General features: G+C 51.1%; 1 protein-coding gene across 4 annotated transcripts in view; it reads left to right on the forward strand.

Moving 5' to 3' along the window:
- ERC2 (ELKS/RAB6-interacting/CAST family member 2) overlaps positions 1-19,575 on the forward strand; it is a 987,816-nt gene that overhangs the window by 473,084 nt on the left and 495,157 nt on the right. For 2 of the 4 annotated variants that reach the window (XM_030885545.2, XM_045290033.1), the window contains one exon: positions 4,835-4,846. The exons of the other annotated variants lie outside the window; for them this stretch is intronic. In XM_030885545.2, the coding sequence (XP_030741405.2) occupies positions 4,835-4,846 (12 nt within the window). The remainder of the gene's footprint in view (positions 1-4,834; positions 4,847-19,575) is intronic. 4 annotated transcript variants of the gene reach the window in all.

Below are 19,575 nucleotides of genomic sequence, written 5' to 3' on the forward strand. Positions count from 1 at the left end.
CCCCCCCCCCCCCCCCGAGATAGGTGTACAATTAAAAACATTAAAGGGCCTACTTTAAAATGTGGGCATGTTCTGTCACGTGACTCATTCGTAAAAGCCGGGACTGGTGATACTTTTAGGTATACCTGTGTAAGGCTACTTTTGAACTATGTATCAGGACTCACATTTTCCAGCAAGGCTAGTGTGAGATCACAGGGCAAATATATTTTCCATGTGAGAGAAATGGAGACCCTGGGAAATTGGGCTTGGTCCCTTGTCAAAAAGAGACAAAAAAAAACCCTCCAGTTGTTGTCCTGATAGCTTTAGCCTAGCTAAATATTTCGATATATTAATAATGATGATGACTGTAATTATAATAAAGCAGAAAAGCCACACCAGTTGCTGTTGGGTTGATTATGACCCAAGGCTGCCCCACATGGGGTAGAACAGAACTGCCTTCAGTGGGGTTTTCAATGACTGAAGGCCAGGCTTCTCTTCTGAGTGGCCACTGGGGGGGTTGGCTATACCCGGACTCCCACTGTGCCAGTTACAGTATTCTGCTAAGCATCTGACCCAAGATACTGTTACCATTTAATCTCATCCTATTACACAGGGATGTGATACTCTTTTACACAGGGCCTATCACTATCCCCGCGTCACCAGTGGGCAAACGCCAATATAAACGATGAAGTCACATTGTCAAGGTTGCAGAGCTGTTCAGAGTCAAAGGTGGGGTTTGAACCCAGGGCTGAGAGCCGAGCCCCTTCGTGCCATGGCTAAGCAAACCAGTAGACAAATGCATACAACCTGTGTGCATTTACCTCTGATGATCCCTGTGAGAGAGGTGTTCTCAACAGCCATTAAAGAGTTGGCTTTCCAAAGTGAACACTGTCCCAAAAGTGGGCCACCTGTGCAGTTCTGCCTGTGAACTTCCTGTGCATTGCCCAGATGGGGCCTGGGAACACTCTTCCCGAAGGAAGAAGCAAGTGCACTAGGACTACGATAGAGAGCTGCTTCCTAGTTATTCACTCTCAGAGCTCTCAGGGGGATGTTCCCCAGATTGAGAAAGTATTTTCTTTCCCACATTCAGCCTGCTGCCTGGCACTGCTAATTGAAAATCAGTGTCACCTGCTCTAGTCATTTGCCTGGAAATAGCATCATTATCCAGGGGGCCCACTGGCCTTAGCCAGCACTATTGCCATGAATCATCAAGAAAATTCACATTTTTATTTCTTCAATATGGACTGCATTAAAACAACAGCAGTTTACAGGCATTTATCTTTATGTACTCTCTGCACATTTCCCCATCTCAGCCTTGGCCGCCTCCCAGGCACTGTCATTCATAAAACGGGGTGGGACTTGATTTGGCCCAGTCCAACAGGAAAGCAGTCTGGGTAGTGTCTGCAGCCCAAGCCCCACACCAGCCAAGAGAGGATGAGGCTGGAGACCCAACGTGGAAACCTGCTGGGAACAGGAAGGCTCAGCCTTGGCCCGGGGTTCGGAAGTGTTCATATCTGCTGGGCTTCCCATGGGTCCCACCAGAACACCTTCCTTAAATTGTCGGGCAGCCTTTCCTCCCACCCTGGGCAAGGTTGGCTTCTGCTACAAGATGCACAGCACATAAGGTTGGGAACTGAACATTTCCCAGCAGTGTGACAAAGTCGCTCCATTTTGGAGTCATGGAGGAGGGTTTGCAATTAGGTGGGTGATTTTGAAAACCCAAAGATTCCACTTGCAAAGGAAACGTGTGGTCCCTGGTTTCTAAGGTGACCAAACGGATGGCAGAGCCCTCCTTTGGGCCAGCTCCTGTTCTGAAGCATTCCAGCATGCCTGCCCATCGTGGCTCAGCAGGTATGGGGTCAGCGGTCACTCAGAGGACATGGGAAGAGGATGTTTTGATGGTTGTACAGGCAAGGATTGGCAGTAGCTCTCAGTTCTGCTCATCTTCTCCCTTGTCTTGTCTACAAGATGTACACTCCAAAGAGCAGACAGCTGGCCTTTACCCGGATGCATTCACCTCTTAAATTCTTTGCCAAAGAGCCATCAGCCATGAAAGATTCTGCTATTCCAAGTGAATACTGCCCCACGGTGGGCCACATGTACAGTTCTACCCGTCAACCCTTTTGCTTGTGCTAGGAGCGCTTTGCCTCAGATGCAAGGTTTCCCTGAGGGTTTTGGGCCACAAGGTGGATGGGCAGTCCTTGAACAAGCCCCTGAAAGTTGGCTCAGAGCAATCAAAGTCTTTATCTTACGATGGACACTGAACATCGCCTTCTCTACACAGTCAGTCACAGGCAGGCAACCGGGCTGGGCAGTGACAGCTGATACAGATCAGCAGTGGTATCAGCTCAATCAAAGCAGGCAGGGTCCTAGTGGTCTTGCCCAACGGTTCGTGATTAAGCTTCCCAGGCCTCGACTATGCCCTGCGTCTGTGCCTGATCCGGGGATGCTCTGCAGCGGTTCAGAATGAGCACTCTGGTTGAGGTTATGGGAGCCTGGGGAGCAAGGCCTGCCGCTGGCACTGAATTTCTCTCTTCTTAGCAGAGGGAAGCCGTCAGTGAGATGACCTTGTGTGATTAATTGTCTTATGTGGCTGTGTTAGGCTGGGTTGACTAGAGAAACAAATCCAGAGACACTCATAGAGGTATAAGAAAGAGTTTTATATCAATAAATAATTGTATATCAGGAAAACATCCCAGCCCAGTCTGACTCAGGTTCATAAGTCCAATACTCGTTCATCAATCCCTCTCCAGACTCAAGCGTCCACGTGCAACAATGCAGAATGCAAGAAGATCACAGGCCTGTGGTGCAGAGTTGCATGGCTCCAAATGGTGGTGGCCACGTGGCAGGGCTCACACAGGTCTCCTGTGACTTCTCAACGGGAAGGTGAAGGCATAGAGGTGGGGCGGGGCGGGGCGTCCTCCAACAAGCCATTTATCCTAGTGACACCTCCAAACGAGGTCATCAAGGTGCAACCTGATCGACAGGCTAAACTCCACCCATATCTTCTTACAGGTGCCCTGTTGGCACAAGAAACCCTGTCTCACAGTGCCTTAGATGTGCCGGCTGTGTTCTTCTAGGGCCAAGGGAGTGCCCAAGTAGAGCCCCCAGTCACCTTCCCTAGTGGAGAGGAGGGTGGGTCCCTAGGGGCTCCTCCCATAAGATAGAGCATCAGAATGGACAAAAAGGTGCCTCTTAAATACGGAATCAGGGACTTCAGAGTCCTCTTAGATGTCCCCAAGATGTCCCTAAGACCAAGCGATGGCCCTTCTGTTCCCCTTCTGACAGAATGCAATAACGTGCTGGCGGAATTTCACAACGTCCTTACAAACGTAGACGTCAGCTTCATTGGTCTGCTTGGGTAATGCTGTGTGGCAGAAGCTTCCTGGTAGCCGGAGGCAACTGGATGCCGGCTCTGTTCACTGAGCTGGCTGCTTCTCGCTGAGGGCTCCACCCGTGTCTGTGAGTGCAGTTGAGAGGCTGTCTGTAAGACGTGGGCAGATGGCAACACGCCATCCCTCGCTCCTCTGACGAAGCCCGTGACTGTAGACGCCTCTTTGGGAACAGGACAAAGGCCGTCAGACGGGAGGTCTGTGCTTGTCGCTGCTGCAGCGAGTCCTCTCCTCAGACGCAGCTGTGAACTGCTGTGTCACTGTTTCTGGCGTCATTGGGCCTGTTTTGCACTCACCGTTGGGCAACACTCAGCATAGGACTTGCAGAGTTGAGGTTAAGCTATGTGTTAACCTGGGATTTCTCTCCTGGGTCATCACCACTGTGGTCAGCACTGTTGGCATTGGGAATATCCCTTCCCATGTGAATTGCTTCAAACACCTTCCGGACTGCATGGAGTACCCGGGCCCACCAAGCAGATCACGGATAAAGAGACGTGTCCAGCCGCTTGCCCCCCAGCCGCAGAGCAATGAGAGCATTTTCTAATGTAGCTTTGAATTTGAATTAACGTTTAATTCAATTAATGAATGTGCCCTGTGGCAGCCTCGATGATGCCCGTGGCTTTCCTGCTGTTGTTCCCCGTCTTTATTTCATCCTTCACTTCTCTATTACTTTGTTGATTTCATGTATTTATTTTTATTGGGCTGACTGATGGGAAGTGCCTGCCAGATTGTGTGCGTGTGTGCATGCGCGTGTATGTGTGTGCACATGCATGAGTGTGCATGTAAGTCATCAAACATCTGGATATCTTCACAACTGAGAAAAGGAATTGCTCTCAGCTCTGGTGGTTGAGAGACAGACGGCACCTCCCCCAAAGCCCTCCGGCTGGGCCCTTGGGGGCCTTTGATCATCCCGAGGGCCAGCGCACTGTGAGTATCTGAATCGGGAACTTTTGAACCAAAAGCCAAATCACTGGGCTCCTTCTGGCTTTTCAGGGATGGAGGAGAAATATCTCCCAGGAAATCACCATCCCACTTCCTGGCTCAAATAAAATCCTCCTGACATCCGCGCCGCCTGCCAGATATAGTGCCTCGGCAATCCCCATGACTGTTTATAAAGTAATACAGTTTCGGTCCACACGCTTCTCCAGAAATGTCCCCCAGCAAAGCTTCCCCTCTGCCACTGGCCTGCGGGGGTGGGGGGAGCTCACCTCTGGGTCCTATCAGCTCCCCGCTGCGTCCTCCTGTGCCAGGTTCATGCCGCAGCTGGTGGGCTATTTTGGAGAGGAGCAGTCTCAGATAAAAAGTTTGCTTTATGACCCTTGGTTTGGCTGTAAAGCCTGCTGATGTCACATCTGTTGGCTGTCTGTTAAAAACTAATGCGTTTCCTTCCCTTTATTCTCTTCTGCTCTGTCCTTTCCTGTCCGCTTCTGCTCCGATCGCCGCTTTCACCCTGCTCCAATCAGCTTGACCCTCAGGTCAGTACTTCCAGGTGTTGTTTGTCCAACCGCTTTTCCCTCCTCAGCTCGATTTACTGCTTGCATTTGTTTAACAAACACATTTCTGCAATGGTTTTCTTCTGCCATGGCCACCTCCCGCATTTCATCCCATGCAGAAGGGCGGTTTCTTTTGGGGGGGAGGGGGTCAGGGCCGGTGGGCAGTGGGAGGGCAGGCAGTGGAGAAGGTGGCAATAAGTTATCGATGGATAATTTGATCAATTCTACTCTTGGAGGATAAAAGTCAATGAGGAAAAAACAAACAAACAAAAGCAAAAGCCCCCAGGATAGCTCCCCACTGCATTTGGCTGAGAAATTCCCAGAACTGATTGCAAGAGGCTGGAAGGGGCTGGGTGGGGGCGGGGTGGGGCGGCAAAGGGAGCTGCGGAGCTGCCTGCAACCCCAGAACACGCCTTGCGTGACTCAGCGACTCGCAAGCCGGACTCCACAGACCAAACCTCTCTGACTTGTCGCTTAACAAGGCGCTGCATTTGGGAAGATTGAGAACCGTTTCTGTAAAGTCCGTTTTGAAAAGTATCCACGTGTTTGTCACATATTGTACACACATGGCATTTCCTGTTGTTGTTTCGGTTGGAGCTTCTTAGCTTCGTTTTTTCTGAGCCATCAGACATACTTTAATTACCTAGGGCATTATGCCGGGAGCCAAAGGTAAAACTAGATTCAGAGTTGACCCTACACACCCCGAAATTGAGACAGGAAATGGACATTTTGCTTGAAGATCCATTGCCGTCTTGGTTCCCCTGAGCAGGGGGCCTAAGTCAACTATGTAGTCTTCCTTAGGTCAAAGGGGACGCCTGTCCCCCATCATGTGTGTTACAGTCTAGAGCATATGTTACCATCCAATCCCTAGTTTGCCAAAGGATGCCCACCGCTGTGTGACGTGTGGTCTCTGAAAGCTCCGTGGAAGCCCTGGTCGTGCAATGAGCCCAGCACTGAGCTGCGAAAGGCAAGGTCTGTGGTTAGCACCCACCAGCCCCTCCACTGGAAACAGCTGCAGCTTTCTGCCCCCCTCAAGGTCTCCAGCCTGGGAACCCCCAGAGCAGTTCTGCTGTGTCTAACGGCCACGGTGAATCAGAATCAACTCAGTGGTAGTCAGTGGCTAGACTTCAATCAAACATCTCAAATGATATCGGTGGCCAAGATGCTGGTCCTCTTGAGAAACAAGCCGTGTGATCTTTCTTGCCTTACTTAGGTTCTGCACCGCTTCATTCCACCCACCGGCCCCTCCCACAAGCCAGGGGGACAATTCGGATTCCTCATGCCAGAATCTCATCAAAACGAGACCTCGCGCTGCCTCACGCTCACCCCCCTTTTCGTGGCTCCTGGCTGGTTGTTCCTGCTGAGCCTAGCCCCCCTCAAGACGACCCCAGCGCACAGCTTCCCGGGGGCTGCCTTCCTGTCCCCTGGGTGGGTTCACACTGCCCACCTTTCAGCTAGTGGCTGAACACTTCCCCATTTGCGCTACCCAGGGATGCCCGGGTAGCTCATAGTCCTGGAAAACGAGGCTATTTCCACGGACCGCCCACCCAAGGCACACCACAGATCCTGCCTGAGCCTCATCACACGGAGGGGGCCCTCTTCTCAAGTCTTTCAAGCAGACAGGTGACCCTGCTGAATTCTCTAGGTACGGGGCACCTTTCTGGGAAAGTCTTGGTTTTCTCCTGCTTCCTGGTGAACAAGCATGGACTTGGGCCTCCAGGGGACAGGAGAGGTGCTGTGTCTCAAGGAATTCTCAGACAAGAGGTAGGGCATGCTAACTGGTTCTAAGACAGTGGTTCTCAACCTTCCTAATGTCGCAACCCTCCAATACAGTTCCTCGTGTTGTGGTGACCCCCAACCATAAAATTATTTTCATTGCTACTTCATCACTGTCATTTGCAACTGGTATGAGTCAGGTGACTCCTGTGAAAGGGTTGTTCGATCCCCAAAGGGGTCGCAACACCCAGGTTGAGAACCGCTGTTAGGGAAACATGCATGCTCAGGCTGCGTGGGGCAGTTGTTGACATTGAATCAAGACTGGAATCATTCCACTGTCTAGCACCTCACCTGAAACCAGTCGGGGCTGGGGGTGGAGGGGGGTCCTGGGAGGAGCCCGTGGGAGGGTTTTTAGTGTGGGAGGATTGTGCAGCCCTGCTCTCCTAGACACCAGCCAACTGACCATCCCTGACTGACCCCGGCCTGCAGGGCGGGGCGGAGAGCTCGGGGACTTTTGAGAAAGTTCCAGAGTGAACTGTGCTCCCCTCCCAGCCACCCCCAGGTCCACCAATGACCGTAAAATGAGAGATCAGCATTGAATACAGGGTTTCTGTGCCACGGGCCTGTTTATAGGACTTACAGTTGGGGCGTGGTGTGTGTGTGTGTGTAGGGGGAGTGCACACGTGCGTGCAGGTACTGTGTCTATACACATGTGCCTGTTTCCTGGTCTAAGATAGGAGTTCGTCATCTGCCTGGCATTGTGACGACTTCCAGCCTGAGGTTTGGAAGCACAGGGGCCCTGGAGTCATTTTCCGGGTGCGGTCGACTTCAGGGCGCCGTGTCCCCTCAAAGTCCCCTTTCAGATGCCAGATGTCTGGCTTGGTTGTCTAGAGACACAGAGCCTGTGACTGCCATGTATGCATCAAAGAGTTTATCTATATGTAAGCCGCAAGAAGCATAAGAGCTTTATATCCAGAAGGCATCTCGGCCCAGTGCAGCTCAGTCCCATGGGTCTGATTCTGGTCCTTCTCAGACTCAGGTAGCTGGGCTGAGACGGGGCATCGGCACAGGCAGGGCAGTGCCGTCTAGTGGGCCTAAGGTCCGTGGGAACATGGCAGGTGCGGACAACCCCCGCTTGGCTCCCAGGGTCAAGGGTCCACTGGCAGGCACCCCGGAAGCAATCACAGAATCCAGGACAGAGGAAGGAGAAGGCCAGAAAGAAGTCCTCGCCGTCTCACTTCTGAAAAGGTCCTCCCTCCCAAGGAGGCATCACCAGGCCATCACCGGATTGACAGGCTGGACTCCGCCCCCACCTCCACACAGGGGCCGCAAGTTGGCATCAACTGACCACTCAGGTGGCCTTGCTTCCTTTGTGAATTTTCTGTAGAAGTTCCTGCTTAAATTCAGGTGGTCAGATAGCAACCTTTGCGATTAGTAACACGCGCACACCGCATTTTAAATCTGTCCGATTCCCCCACTCCATTAAACAGCATTTCTGTCAAGAGCCTCTTCACATGGCGGCAGATGGGGAGCGTCTGACAGGGAGCGTGAGGGAGACATACTTATTTCTAGGAGGCTTTTGTGAGATCCGTGTGCCACCCATAGCAGGGGAGCTTCCCTGGGTGTTTCTGCACCCAGCAGGTAACCCCACCCACCCACAGGACCCTTGGGGGCACACTAACTCTACTGCTTTCAGAAGGTTGGTGCTTCCAGCTCCCAATCAGGGCAGCGCTAGTGCAGGGAAGGTTGGTGCTCAGGCTCACCCAGCGATTGCAGAGAAGGAAAGGCTGCCATCTGCTCCCATCAAGATCCCAAGCCGGGAGGCCCCGTGAGGAAGCCCTTGCTCTGCACACGGAGTCATTGTGCACAGAAGGTGGGCATGGTGGTACCGGGACCCAACAGCAGGAACAGCAAAGTGCCTTTGGGGAGTCAGTGGAAAACCTTGCCGAAGGATGAAAATCAAACCAGCCCAAGGGGCCAGTTCCCTCCCTGGCTCCCAGCTTCTGGCTTGTTCTGGGTGTTGGGTCAGTAGCCTCCTTGGTTTGCGCCCAAGTCTCCTCTTGAAGCAGGTCCTCTGGGGTCCTCCCACGGGCATCCTATATCCAGTGGTTTGCCTGGTGGCGACAGGAGGAGGGCATCTCCCAGCAAGCAGGCTCAGGCTCTTGGCTGGAGCCTGGCAGCAGGCATGTGCGCTCCATGTCAACGTCAGACTGGACAGTGGCACTTCCCCGAAGCTGAGCTGCCCCTTCTCCGTCTCTCTTTCCAAGGAAAAGATGAAGTGACTCTGGATCTCCAGGCCCTGCTGCCCCTAGATATCATGACCAACTCCTCGCCCAGAGCGTCCCCTGCTGCCCTACCGCTTGCTATTTGCAAAGCACATTTCTCAGCCCTCTTTCTCCTGCACGGACAGAGTGAGCCCTTGTTGCCTGCGAGGGTGGGCCCGGCGTGCTGGCCAGTTTTTCCAAAGAAGCCCTGATGAAAGCATCTCAAACCGCTTACATGTAGCACTGTGTGTTACCGCGTTCTCCTTATAGAAGTGCTGTACACGGATAAGAGTAGTAAACACGATACAAGTGTCAGCGACACTCATGCCATTGCACGGTCACTTAATACCAGCCCTGAATGAGTCCCTTTTCCAGGCAGGACAGTAACCCCAGCCAACACTGGAGGTGTCAGGTAAAAGCCTGTCAGAGGAGGAGAACTCAAAGAGTTCCCACTGAAGCAAGCCAGCACCTCACCCTGCCCAAGGTGGTGAGACCGGGCTCTCCTCGAACTGCCTTTGTCCTAACTGACATCTGCACCAGGGAGGGAGGGGCTATTGTTACTTCTCCCCCCTCAGTCGGACATGGAAGCTCACCAGAGTTTAAGTATTTGCTTGAGCCTGTAAAGCCATATGTGCTCCCCTTGCCCCCGTCCATCTTTTCCAGCATCAGGATTGGAGCTTTACGCCGCCTTTCGCTGAGGAGGCCCGCGGCGGAGATCCATGTGGTTGTGTGCGGTCCAACGTCGCCCAGAGATAGCTGTCTGACCTGCATGTCTTCCTTGGGGTGCCTCAGGGCCATGCTGACTTGCCCAGCTCTCGGGGATTGACCCCTCCTTCCCTGCTTGCTCCGGGGCCAGCTCAAATAGCCCCTTGTCCATGGAGCCTTCGCTGAGCCCCTGAGGCAGACCCCGTTTCTCCCGCTGGGTCTCCTCAGAGCCCACGCTGATGCCCTGCCCTGCGTCAAGCTGGGGCACATACTCAGCGAGTGAGGTCTCCTAGCAGAGGCTGGCCTCTGCTCCTTGGGGGTGCCGTGCCCGTGCCCTGCAAAGGCAGGTTGTTCTGCTGAAGAAAGCAACATCTCCTAGCTGTTTACCACGCCGCCCTCTCCAGCCACTCCTGGTATACCAGCTCTTTCTCCGTCGCAACCCATATGTAGCTCCTGACAGGAGGCCTTCAGAAAAGATACCATTGGTTTTCTGTTAAACTGGCTTTAAAAAGTGAACGACGTCAAGTCGATAATAGAAGGCAAGTAGAGGAATTCTTTCTGGGAACTTCTCCCCCGTCCGTCTTTGCCCCCCCCCCCCCCCCCACTCTCTTCTTTTTTCCTCCCCTCCCTCCAACCTTGACTCTCCTCATGCAGAGACTGTGTGGGGCCCTGGGGACAGAGCAGTGACACAGACATGACCCCTCCCTCACCTTATTCAAAGACCAGCACTTCCTATGAGGAAGGATTTGGGCACTTAGAAAAAAAAAGTTTGTCCGATTTGTACTAATAACTGGAAAAATTGGGTTTTCAGGTGTTTTTTTTTTTCCCTCAGTAGGGTTGAAGAGGGTTATCCACAGGTCAGAAAACCATTTCCCTCTTTAAAGCGGCTGTGCACGGATGCTGACATTTCTAGTGACGTGTCAGGAAATTTTATGCCCAAGCAGAACTGGTAGCAAGCCAGAAATTGACTGATTTTGCTTTGGGTGCAAATATTTTATTGGGGATGGAAAAAAGTTGTTTTCCCTGATTTACAGCCCCTGAAAACATACAGTGGGTTCTATATTTGGAAAGGGTTTTGAGCGTTTGGGATGCGGCCAGGGCTTGCTACTTGCACCTTCCCCGGCCTGGCTTGGCGGAGGTGTTTGCCACGGCTGAGGCTCTGCTGAGGCAGCTCCAGGCTGCAGAACAAGGCTTTGATTTGCCAGGTGATTCTTTGCACTGGGGCTTTTGCTTACGTTGCCGCTCCGATCCTCTCGCTGTGCCTTGTGGAAGGTGAAGAAGGTTGGAGGGACACTGCAGTTGGAACCCATTCCCGTGTCATGTGTGTCTAAGTGGCTTGGGAGGTAAGCAAAAGCAGCCTCCCCTTGCACATTCAGGGAAGAGTCCAGCCGCGGCCACAGCCAGGGCTCAATGAGGAGACAATCGTCAGGCTCAGCGGCGGGCTGAGCAGTTCTGCCCTATGGTCAATGCCATGGACTGAGTCAAAGATCTGTTCACTTTCCTTTTGGCTCCTCACTGATTTTTCTCTCCCCCTGTCCCTAGCTTCCTGTTGGTAGTACCATATGGGTGGTCATCGCAAATAGTAAATGTCTCAAGAAAACGTTAGCTTGTCTGTAAATGCTGAGAAGGGGAAGGAATTTTTTTTTTTTAGAAAATAGTTTCTCAGTATGATTATAAATCACTTTCCCAAAAAATGATAACCTGGTATCATTTTTCATGGCTTTTCTTATGAAATGTGAATTCTATCACTTCATTATCCACAATGCCAGCTTACACTGTATGGAAAGGCAGCTGCCCAGGAGCCGGGCCTTTCTTCCGCCTGTGCTGCATTCCAGTGGCTCAGGGCCCACTTTGGGAGAGCACCCAAACGAAGAGAAGTGTGGCTGACCATTTTCTTTCTCTCTTCTAAATGAAGACAATCTATGGCTGTCTTATCCAACAAAGGTATTGCATTGGAGCATCTCTTTGTGAGGAATCTTGATCTTAATATTTGCTGCTCGGTGAAGACACTTCTTGGTTGGATGGAACCACCAGTCTTGTAGTTGTTCTTGGAGTACTTAACCATTAGTGCCACCCAAGGCCTACAGGACCAGTTGCCGTCATGGCTGTTGAGGTCACAAGGACCCCTGGGTATTGGAGCATTACTCTGCTCTGTAGGGTTTTCCTGGGTGTGGGACCTTCTGGTGTGGGGCTGAGAGTGAGAACAGGTTTCTCCATTAAGAGCTTCTGCAGCATCTTTCTCTTCAACCCAACAACAATGACAGTAAAGTTTTCACTCCAGCTTCGGGATTGACTAGGTGAGCCCTGGTTGCATAGTGGTTATGCATTGGGCTGCAGTCTGCAAGGTCGGCAGTTTGAAACCACCAGCGGCTTTCTACTTCTTTAGAGTGACAGGCGGGGAAACGCCCAGGGGAAGTTGGACTCTGTCCTAAAAGGTCGCTGTGAGTCAGCATTGACTTGATGCTAGTCAGCTTGGTTTATTTGTGGGGATTGACTTTCTCCTTGAGTTTTTAAAAAATTTTAATTGGTTATTGTGAAGGTGCTCACTATTCATATTGCTATATACAGAGCTCTGTGTACAATGATTCACTCTTCACCGACCACAGAATTTTCAAAGAGAGCTGATTAGGATAGAAGGTGAACCCCTCCCGTGTTTTGAATGAAGGTCCTCTTCCCTCTGCGGCCGCACACGTAATTCCCACGGAGGCAGTGTGGCAGACTTAAGCAACTTTGGAGGTGTTTTCTAGTGGAACTGGGGGCTGGTGGGGGCAGGTTTTCCAAAAGCGAATCCCTTTGAAGAACTTTATGCTGGGTCCTGGGAAACCCCTTTAGAAAGGCTGGAGAAGGTAAGCAGCCCCTTTCTCAAACGGGAGCATGAAGTCGTGGAATTGCTTCTCCCTGGCCGGCTGAGCTGGTCAACTGGCGTGCTAGAGCTCAAGGCGAAGTGTGACCTGAAGTGTCAGAGTGGATTTAAATTTAACTGCAGAGCCCTCTGCTCTCTAACCGCATGTCAGCTTGATGGTTCCAAGGACAGCTTGATCTGTTGCTCACAGATAATTACCGTGGAGAGAGCAAGTTGCATATACTAATGAATAGGCCGAGAATCTTCAGATAACCTGCCATGAATGGGCCTTGGTGAGAAGCACTCCCGGGGTAATTGGCAGATAGGTGTCCTATCGCCTTGCTGAGTGTGGGAGCTCTGCTGCCACCTAAGCACACAGAGCAGGGCCTTTTAGGGGTTCCTGCACCCATCAACACACTTCTCTTTGGTTCCACAAGCACATCTATCCCTGCCCAGCCGTGGCCTCACATTGATAGCATGCGCTTCTCCCAGGGGATTGCGACTCTTACTCATTGCCAGGCCATTACATGTAGCAAATTAAATCAAGGTCACCTTGAGAGGCAACCATGTCCTTGCTGTGACATCTGGGGAAAGGTGTCTTCAGGTGTCTGTGAGTGCATCCTGTGTGTACCATGGAGACAGGTCAGACTGCCTGGGCTGTGGTCGGCTGCGCCCTGGGCACATGGGAGGGGCTTGGGAAGACGTGAGGGTGTTGGCTGTGGTTCTGATAGAGGTTTCAGGCCAATCCCCACAGACAAGAGTAGGCATTCATGCCAGAGAGAAGTGGGGGGAGAGCTTGTCAAGTAAGGGGGCGGTGGTGCGTTTCTAGTTGTAAAACACTCAGCTTCTGGGAGGATGACTTTAGACTCTTTTCCCCTAAGACAGCAAGAGATGTCGAGGGGAAATGAGAAACAATTGGAAATAGCATCACCCTGCTGAATGTATTTTTCCCCTGTTGGGAAAACGGCGTCTTTTTTTCTCCTGTTGGGAAATCATTGAGCCTAGACAAATGATCACTATTGAATTATAATTCAACTAAGTGTAATATAAAATAGAGGTACAATTTTAACTACACATACTACTTGGTTATGGCACCTTAGGAAGTATAAGATCATTTTTCTAGGTCCCATGGTTTCCCCTCAGGAGAAAAAGATGCATACGCCACCATATACCGGGTGGTATATGGTTTATGCCTTCAGCTGCTAACTAAAGGTCAGAGTTCAATACCACCAGCTGCTTTGAGGGAAAAACTATGAAGCTTTCTGTTCCTGGAAAGAGTTGCAGTCTCAGAAACCCACGAGGGCAGTTCTACTCTGTCCTGTGATGTCATTTTGAATTTGAGTCGACTCAATGGCAGTACATTTGGTTTTGTTTTTACGTGTAGTTTGAGACATTACATAGAAGAGTAGATAAAAATTGATTCATAGTAAGATTCCAGTTCATACAGGCAAATGTTTCTTCCAAACAAAACGTGTTGGACCATGTCTCTGATCAGTGGATGGCTGCAGGTAACGTCATGCACTTGCCTTCAGAATTAGTGGCCTACCTGCCACATTCGAGGCAGAGTGGCCAAGATGACAGCGAGTGTTTCCGTGATGATCAAGGTGTGGTTGTGACTGGTTTTCTTGAGGCACACAGAGCAAGCATGGGAAGAAGTTGGAAGAAACATTACAAGCTACATTGATGAGAAAAAGATCCGGAAGGTTGGGAGGAAGCTTTCTTTCTTTTATTTCTCTCTCTCTCTCTTTCTCTGTTTCTATCACCGAGACTTGGATTCTTTGAGAGTTGCCTGGACTCTCCTGTATGAAGCTTGGAAATCTTACGCTATCCACCCTGCAGCCCAACCACCCTGCTCTTGCCCTTTCAGACTTCACTGATGATCGCCCAACTCAAAGAGCACAACCTGATGCCCCAAATCACATTGGACGGGTGTCCATGGAAGAGCAGGGGCGTGTTCAGGGAAGGGTCACAGAGATGGAACGGCCACCTTCAGAAGCTGCGCTGAGAATTGAATGCTGGGCTTCTTGATAGAAAGGTCTACGATCTCATTGCCTGGCTCTTTGGCTCACCCTCGTACATAGGGTGCCATCGCTGTTGCCGCTAGTGCCTCTCAAGTCCTTTCTGAGTTGTGGCAACCCGAGTCTAATGGCTGGACCCTGTGGACGTAGATTCCCTGGTCTGCCCTCCAGTGCTTCTCTGGTGGGGTCAAACTGCCCACCTCTCAGCTGGTCATCCAGTGTTTGACTGATTGTGCACACTGCTGGGACTCCGTTATGTACACACACACACACACACACACACACACATTATTTGTTTGTCTTGTAAGAGGACATCATTTAGATTTTGCTGGTGTTTCATAGCCAGGATTCACCTGAGACTGTGCCATATATGTGCATGAAGGAACTTGGTATTGAGCGTACAGGGAATCCCTGGTACACAATAGGTTCATCGTTTAGAAGGGTGTGTGTGCTCTGTACACAGCCGCATGGAAGAGCCAGGACTCTAGAGAAAACTACCCCAAAGCAGCACAGTGCACGACAGCTGGTCCAGGAGGGTGCGTATTAGGCAATTTATGGAGAACCTGACATTCAATGAAATCTTCACCTTGATTTTTTGTTATAATAAAATCTCTTTCGGAGTTTTCCATGTCTGTCCCTAAGAGCTTTTCCATTTCGTTTTTCCCCCTGTATCCATATTTGCTTGGTCATGTGATATTGAAGTGTCATTTCCTCCATTGATCCCAGCCAACGTTAGCATTGCCTGTCATATGTTTAAGTAACTTTCCGTGAGCTAGAACATGAAGCACATGCACCTAGTTGCTGAAAAAGAGTAGACACTTAATAAATATTTGGAGCGTGAATTTGAAACCTGAATGGTAGAGAACTGGAGTTACGAAGAGGCAGATGGTGTGTGTAATCAGAAGCACTGAGGCAGTAATAGAGGGGAGCTAAGCCACTGGGGAAGTGGGAGGGTAGCCAGTTCCTATTAAAGGGATAATTACAACAACAACAACAAAAATCCCTAAACTGCCGAGTCTCTTGGAGCCTGAGTTAGGGTTAGCTGGAGACGTAGGACCATTGATTGGTAGGTATGGATTTATGAGCGAGCTTCAAAAAATCCCTGGAGAATCAGAAATTAAAAAGTAGTGAAATGTGCCCAGAAACTTTTTTAAACCCTCTCATATCTATACAGATAGAGAGGCAGGAAAACACACAGTGATTGCTTTACTTCCAGTGACACCGTTGTGGAGACTGGAAAATCCACAATTCACAGGTGGCAGGCTGGAGGCTTCTACTGGCTCACAGGGCTATAGGAGCTGACAAGTCCAAACTCCGGCACTAGGATGGGGATTCGGCTCCTGCAAGCTTGTGTCCCTGGAGCCGGAAGCCAGGCTTTGGGATGAGTGTCGAGTTAAATGGGAAAGGATGAGCTCAGACATACTTTTCGTCAGAGGGTGATAACACTAAAGAACTCCCTCTCAACTGACTGATTGATGGCATTCGGCTACTATATGGAAGGTGGTTACATTTCACTGCATGGCATTGGGCATGTCTGAGGCACAAGGCCGCTTGCACACGTTAAAGCAGAGCGATGTCCCTTGAGGACTAAGGTGCAACTCACCCAAGACATGGCCTTTCCAGTGACCTCATCTGTGCGCTCCCTCTGGACGATGGTTAAAGAAGACGCGAGAAGAACGGGTGCACATGAAGGGCAGTGTTGGGGAAGATGATTGGCAGAACCATGGAAGCCTTTACCTAATTCACAATAAAAGCTTAAAAGAGAAATCAAGGAACAAGGATTTTTGAAGAAAAGAACAAACGAACCATAGATGGCCTGAAGAACGACCCCCAACAAAAGGATCTGTGGAGGGGGGGGGTTCAACCAGAGCCTTTCTTAGACATGAGGGTCTCAAGACAGTCGGGCGTCCATTGAACATACTGTCCTGCGAGTCCAGTCCCTGGAAAAAGGCTCAGGCTTGGTCAAGTAGAAGGTCAGTGAACTAGAGCAGGCCCCTCAAGGAGAAGGACTGGCACAGTAGCTGCAACCAGGAGCTCAAACATGACACAAATGGTGATGACGGGGCAGGACTGGCATGATTTGTTCTGTTGCACACAGAGGCTGTGTGAGTCTGGGCACCATCCACAACCATGGAGAAGACGTCGCCGCCGGACGTAGAACCAGTCAGGTGTCTGGAATGAAGGCCGCAGACATGGGAAGGCAGGTGGCATGCAGAGTAGGCCATGTGAGGTCCCGTAGTATTGAATCTGCAGGTGGTGGAACACCGGCCAGTCAGGCTTTCTGGGACTACAAAAGTGCTAAGCTAAGAGATTTTGAATCTTGTGGAGCCTGGGAAGAGCACTCTGAGGAGTCTCCTCTGGGGAGATGAACCTTGAAATGTCTCTGTCACAGAGGCAGGCAGTGCCCAAGCCAGAAAACACATGCTGCTATAAGGTGTGGCCCTAGAGACCAAGAAGAGGAAGCCCATTTGAGAGATGCAAGGACAATGAACTGAATAAAATAACAATAGCAGCAAAACGTTAAAGAAAAATCCAGCGGCGGCTTGTATCTTCATCCTTCTTTTGTTCACAGAACAGGGTCATGTTTCAATAAGCGCTAGTGAGGCATTAACAAACAAGCCTGCCAGCCCAGCTGCTCTGAGGGCAGAGAGAAAGAAAAGGTGTCTTGAAGGATGGTTGGCTTAAATCCATCCATTGTCTTCCTGGTGAAGAAGCAAGAGTAGACTCTGCTGGGTGCCTAGTCAGTGGACCCATGGCGATGATGAGCATTCTGCACGGGTGACTCCACACTTTATGTCTGCAAACCCCACTGAAGTAACTGCCAGCTTTTAATTGGTCCAATTTTTGAGATGAGGAAACCAAGGGTCAGAAGAGTTAAGTGACTTTCCCACTGCCACATGGCTATTAAGTGTTGGAGCCAGGATCCAAACTCAGTTCTTCCCAAAGAGTCCAATATTTTCACCACCAGGTTCCGTTTCACAAGGAGACCTCAGTTGCCAGGATAAATTGCTCTGGCCTGAGCCCCCTGGGGACTGTGCAAACCACTCTTTAATATGCTTCATTTTGGGTAGAAAGCTATTTCTATCACACAAAGGATTCCAAGTGTTGATGAAAGCCTCTTCTAATGGAAGCTGAGAAGCTGTTTGTGTTGGCAGGTCCAGCAGCGTGTTTAAAGCTGCTGGTCGGAGTCTTCACCCTCTGTTGAGCAGGAATGTGAAATTCCTCTTTTCGAAGTGAGTCTGAGTGGGCCCGGCGAGAGCTCAGGCCTCCAGGGGCTCGGCGGCCTGTAAGCTGGGCACCGTCATCACCTCTGAATGTCTTTCAAGAATCATGGCGGGCAGTAGGGGAAAGAACCCAGGGCCATCGATCTTAGCCGTCCTCCCGGCAGCTGAAGACGGTTCCTGGTGGGAATTCTGGGGAAACAGCCAAGAGAAAAGATGTATTTCCAGTAGGGGTTTGCTGATTCTTCCAGGAATCATTTGTTGGGGCCGTTCTTCAGGGCCCCACACAGTGCGATCTGAGAATTCCTGCAGCATAAAAGCCGGGCAAGCGGTGAACCTTTTTGTTGTGATAGATGATGATTTTCCTTTGGCTGTGGGAGACTTGGGAGGGAGGGGAAGGGGGAAAGTGGAGCAGGGAAATCTCTGAAAGAGAAATGATCTTCCCCACAGCACAGTGTCCACCTTGCCCTTGATCCTGTCCGAGACAAGTGAGAAGTGTTGACAGCACTTGACCGAGGTTGAGAATGCAAGCCCACAGACCTCTGACCCCGGTCAGCTGGCAGGCATACTGTGGCATCATTGTTTCCCCACTGTGATGTTCGGCCCAAGGTCAAGGATCATGCTATCCAAAGGCAGGGTCTTCCTCCGACAGGGCTTCTAAAAAGTTTGTTCATTGCTTTTTAAACTTGGAGCTCTTTTTCACTTTGCTGGCTTTGGCTGAAGGCTAGGAAGCATCCGTTTTTTGCGTCTGCCTTCTCCTGGCTGCTGGGCGACCTGGTCTCTCTCCACCTTGTCTGGGTGCTTGGCTTGCCCGCTCAGCCCGGGCAGAGAGATTGCTTCCGTTCAGTGCCTGGATGAAGAGGGCTGGGGAGAGCAAGTTGCCTTGCTGGCCTCTCCCTTCCCACGCTGGGAGTAGCTTGTTTCTCTCATACCGTCAACTCAGTTCTGTAAGATTTACAGCCCCTGAGACTATACACCAACTACCCATCAGTCATTTTAGACTCATCTCAAGCCTATAGGATAGAGGAGAACTGTCCCCATGGCGACAGGGAAGGCTTTAGGTAGTGTGATCGGTGGGAGAAAGAGGAGGCTGTCTGCTCCCCTAAGGGACTAGGGTCTCAGAGGGTCACCCTCTGCCACACCGGCCCTGGCACAGCACCACCCTATCATGACACTCACTCCTAGACCAGACACCCCATCCTGCCTCCTTCCCTCAAACACCTCCAAGTGGCCTGGCGCTGCCGCAATACCTTCATTCTTCTCTCAGTCTCAGTGCTTAGACACCACAGGGGCCTCCAGGGAGTCACCGGCTGCCCCCTCAGCTGCTGATGGGTGTCATGGTGCCACCCCCCTCCCCCCTGGCAGAACTGCCGAGAGGAATGCTTGGCTGTAATATGGACAGAAACAGATCACCAGGTCTGTCCACCTCAGAACCTCTGGGGGGGTTTGAACCACCTCCCCTTTGGGTTAGTGGCTCCCTGCTTACCCTGTGTGCCATCAGGACTCCCCATCCGTGAGGCAACCCTCTGTGCCTAAAACACCCGCCCCATGCTGGGAAACACCTACAGCTCCACTCACACTGCCCGACTTTTGGACCCTCTCACAGACGGAGCCAGCCGTGCTGTCATCCCTTCTCTTACACTCCGCCCCCTCCTTCTCCACGGGATGTTTGCTCTGCTGCCCTTATACTGTCCCCGGACTGTGTTAGACCGCCCCACTCCTCTGCTGTTGAGCACAAACCCCCAATTCACACATCACCCCCTGCGGGACACCTTCCAAAGGACAGCACAGGTCATGTTGTGAAGGGATAATTTGTCAACTTCTGTGAAACTTGGAACTATCCAATGCTAGACGGTGAACTCTTCCCCTGCATGCCATCAGTGCTGGTAGACGGGTAAGCAAACAAAGAAACCAACCAACCAGGGAGCCGACCCCCCTGCCACAG

Source organism: Echinops telfairi, unplaced genomic scaffold (assembly GCF_000313985.2).
Source record: "Echinops telfairi isolate 266 unplaced genomic scaffold, ASM31398v2 ScPeMD7_31;HRSCAF=116, whole genome shotgun sequence".
In the NCBI taxonomy this organism is placed as follows: Eukaryota; Metazoa; Chordata; class Mammalia; order Afrosoricida; family Tenrecidae; genus Echinops; species Echinops telfairi.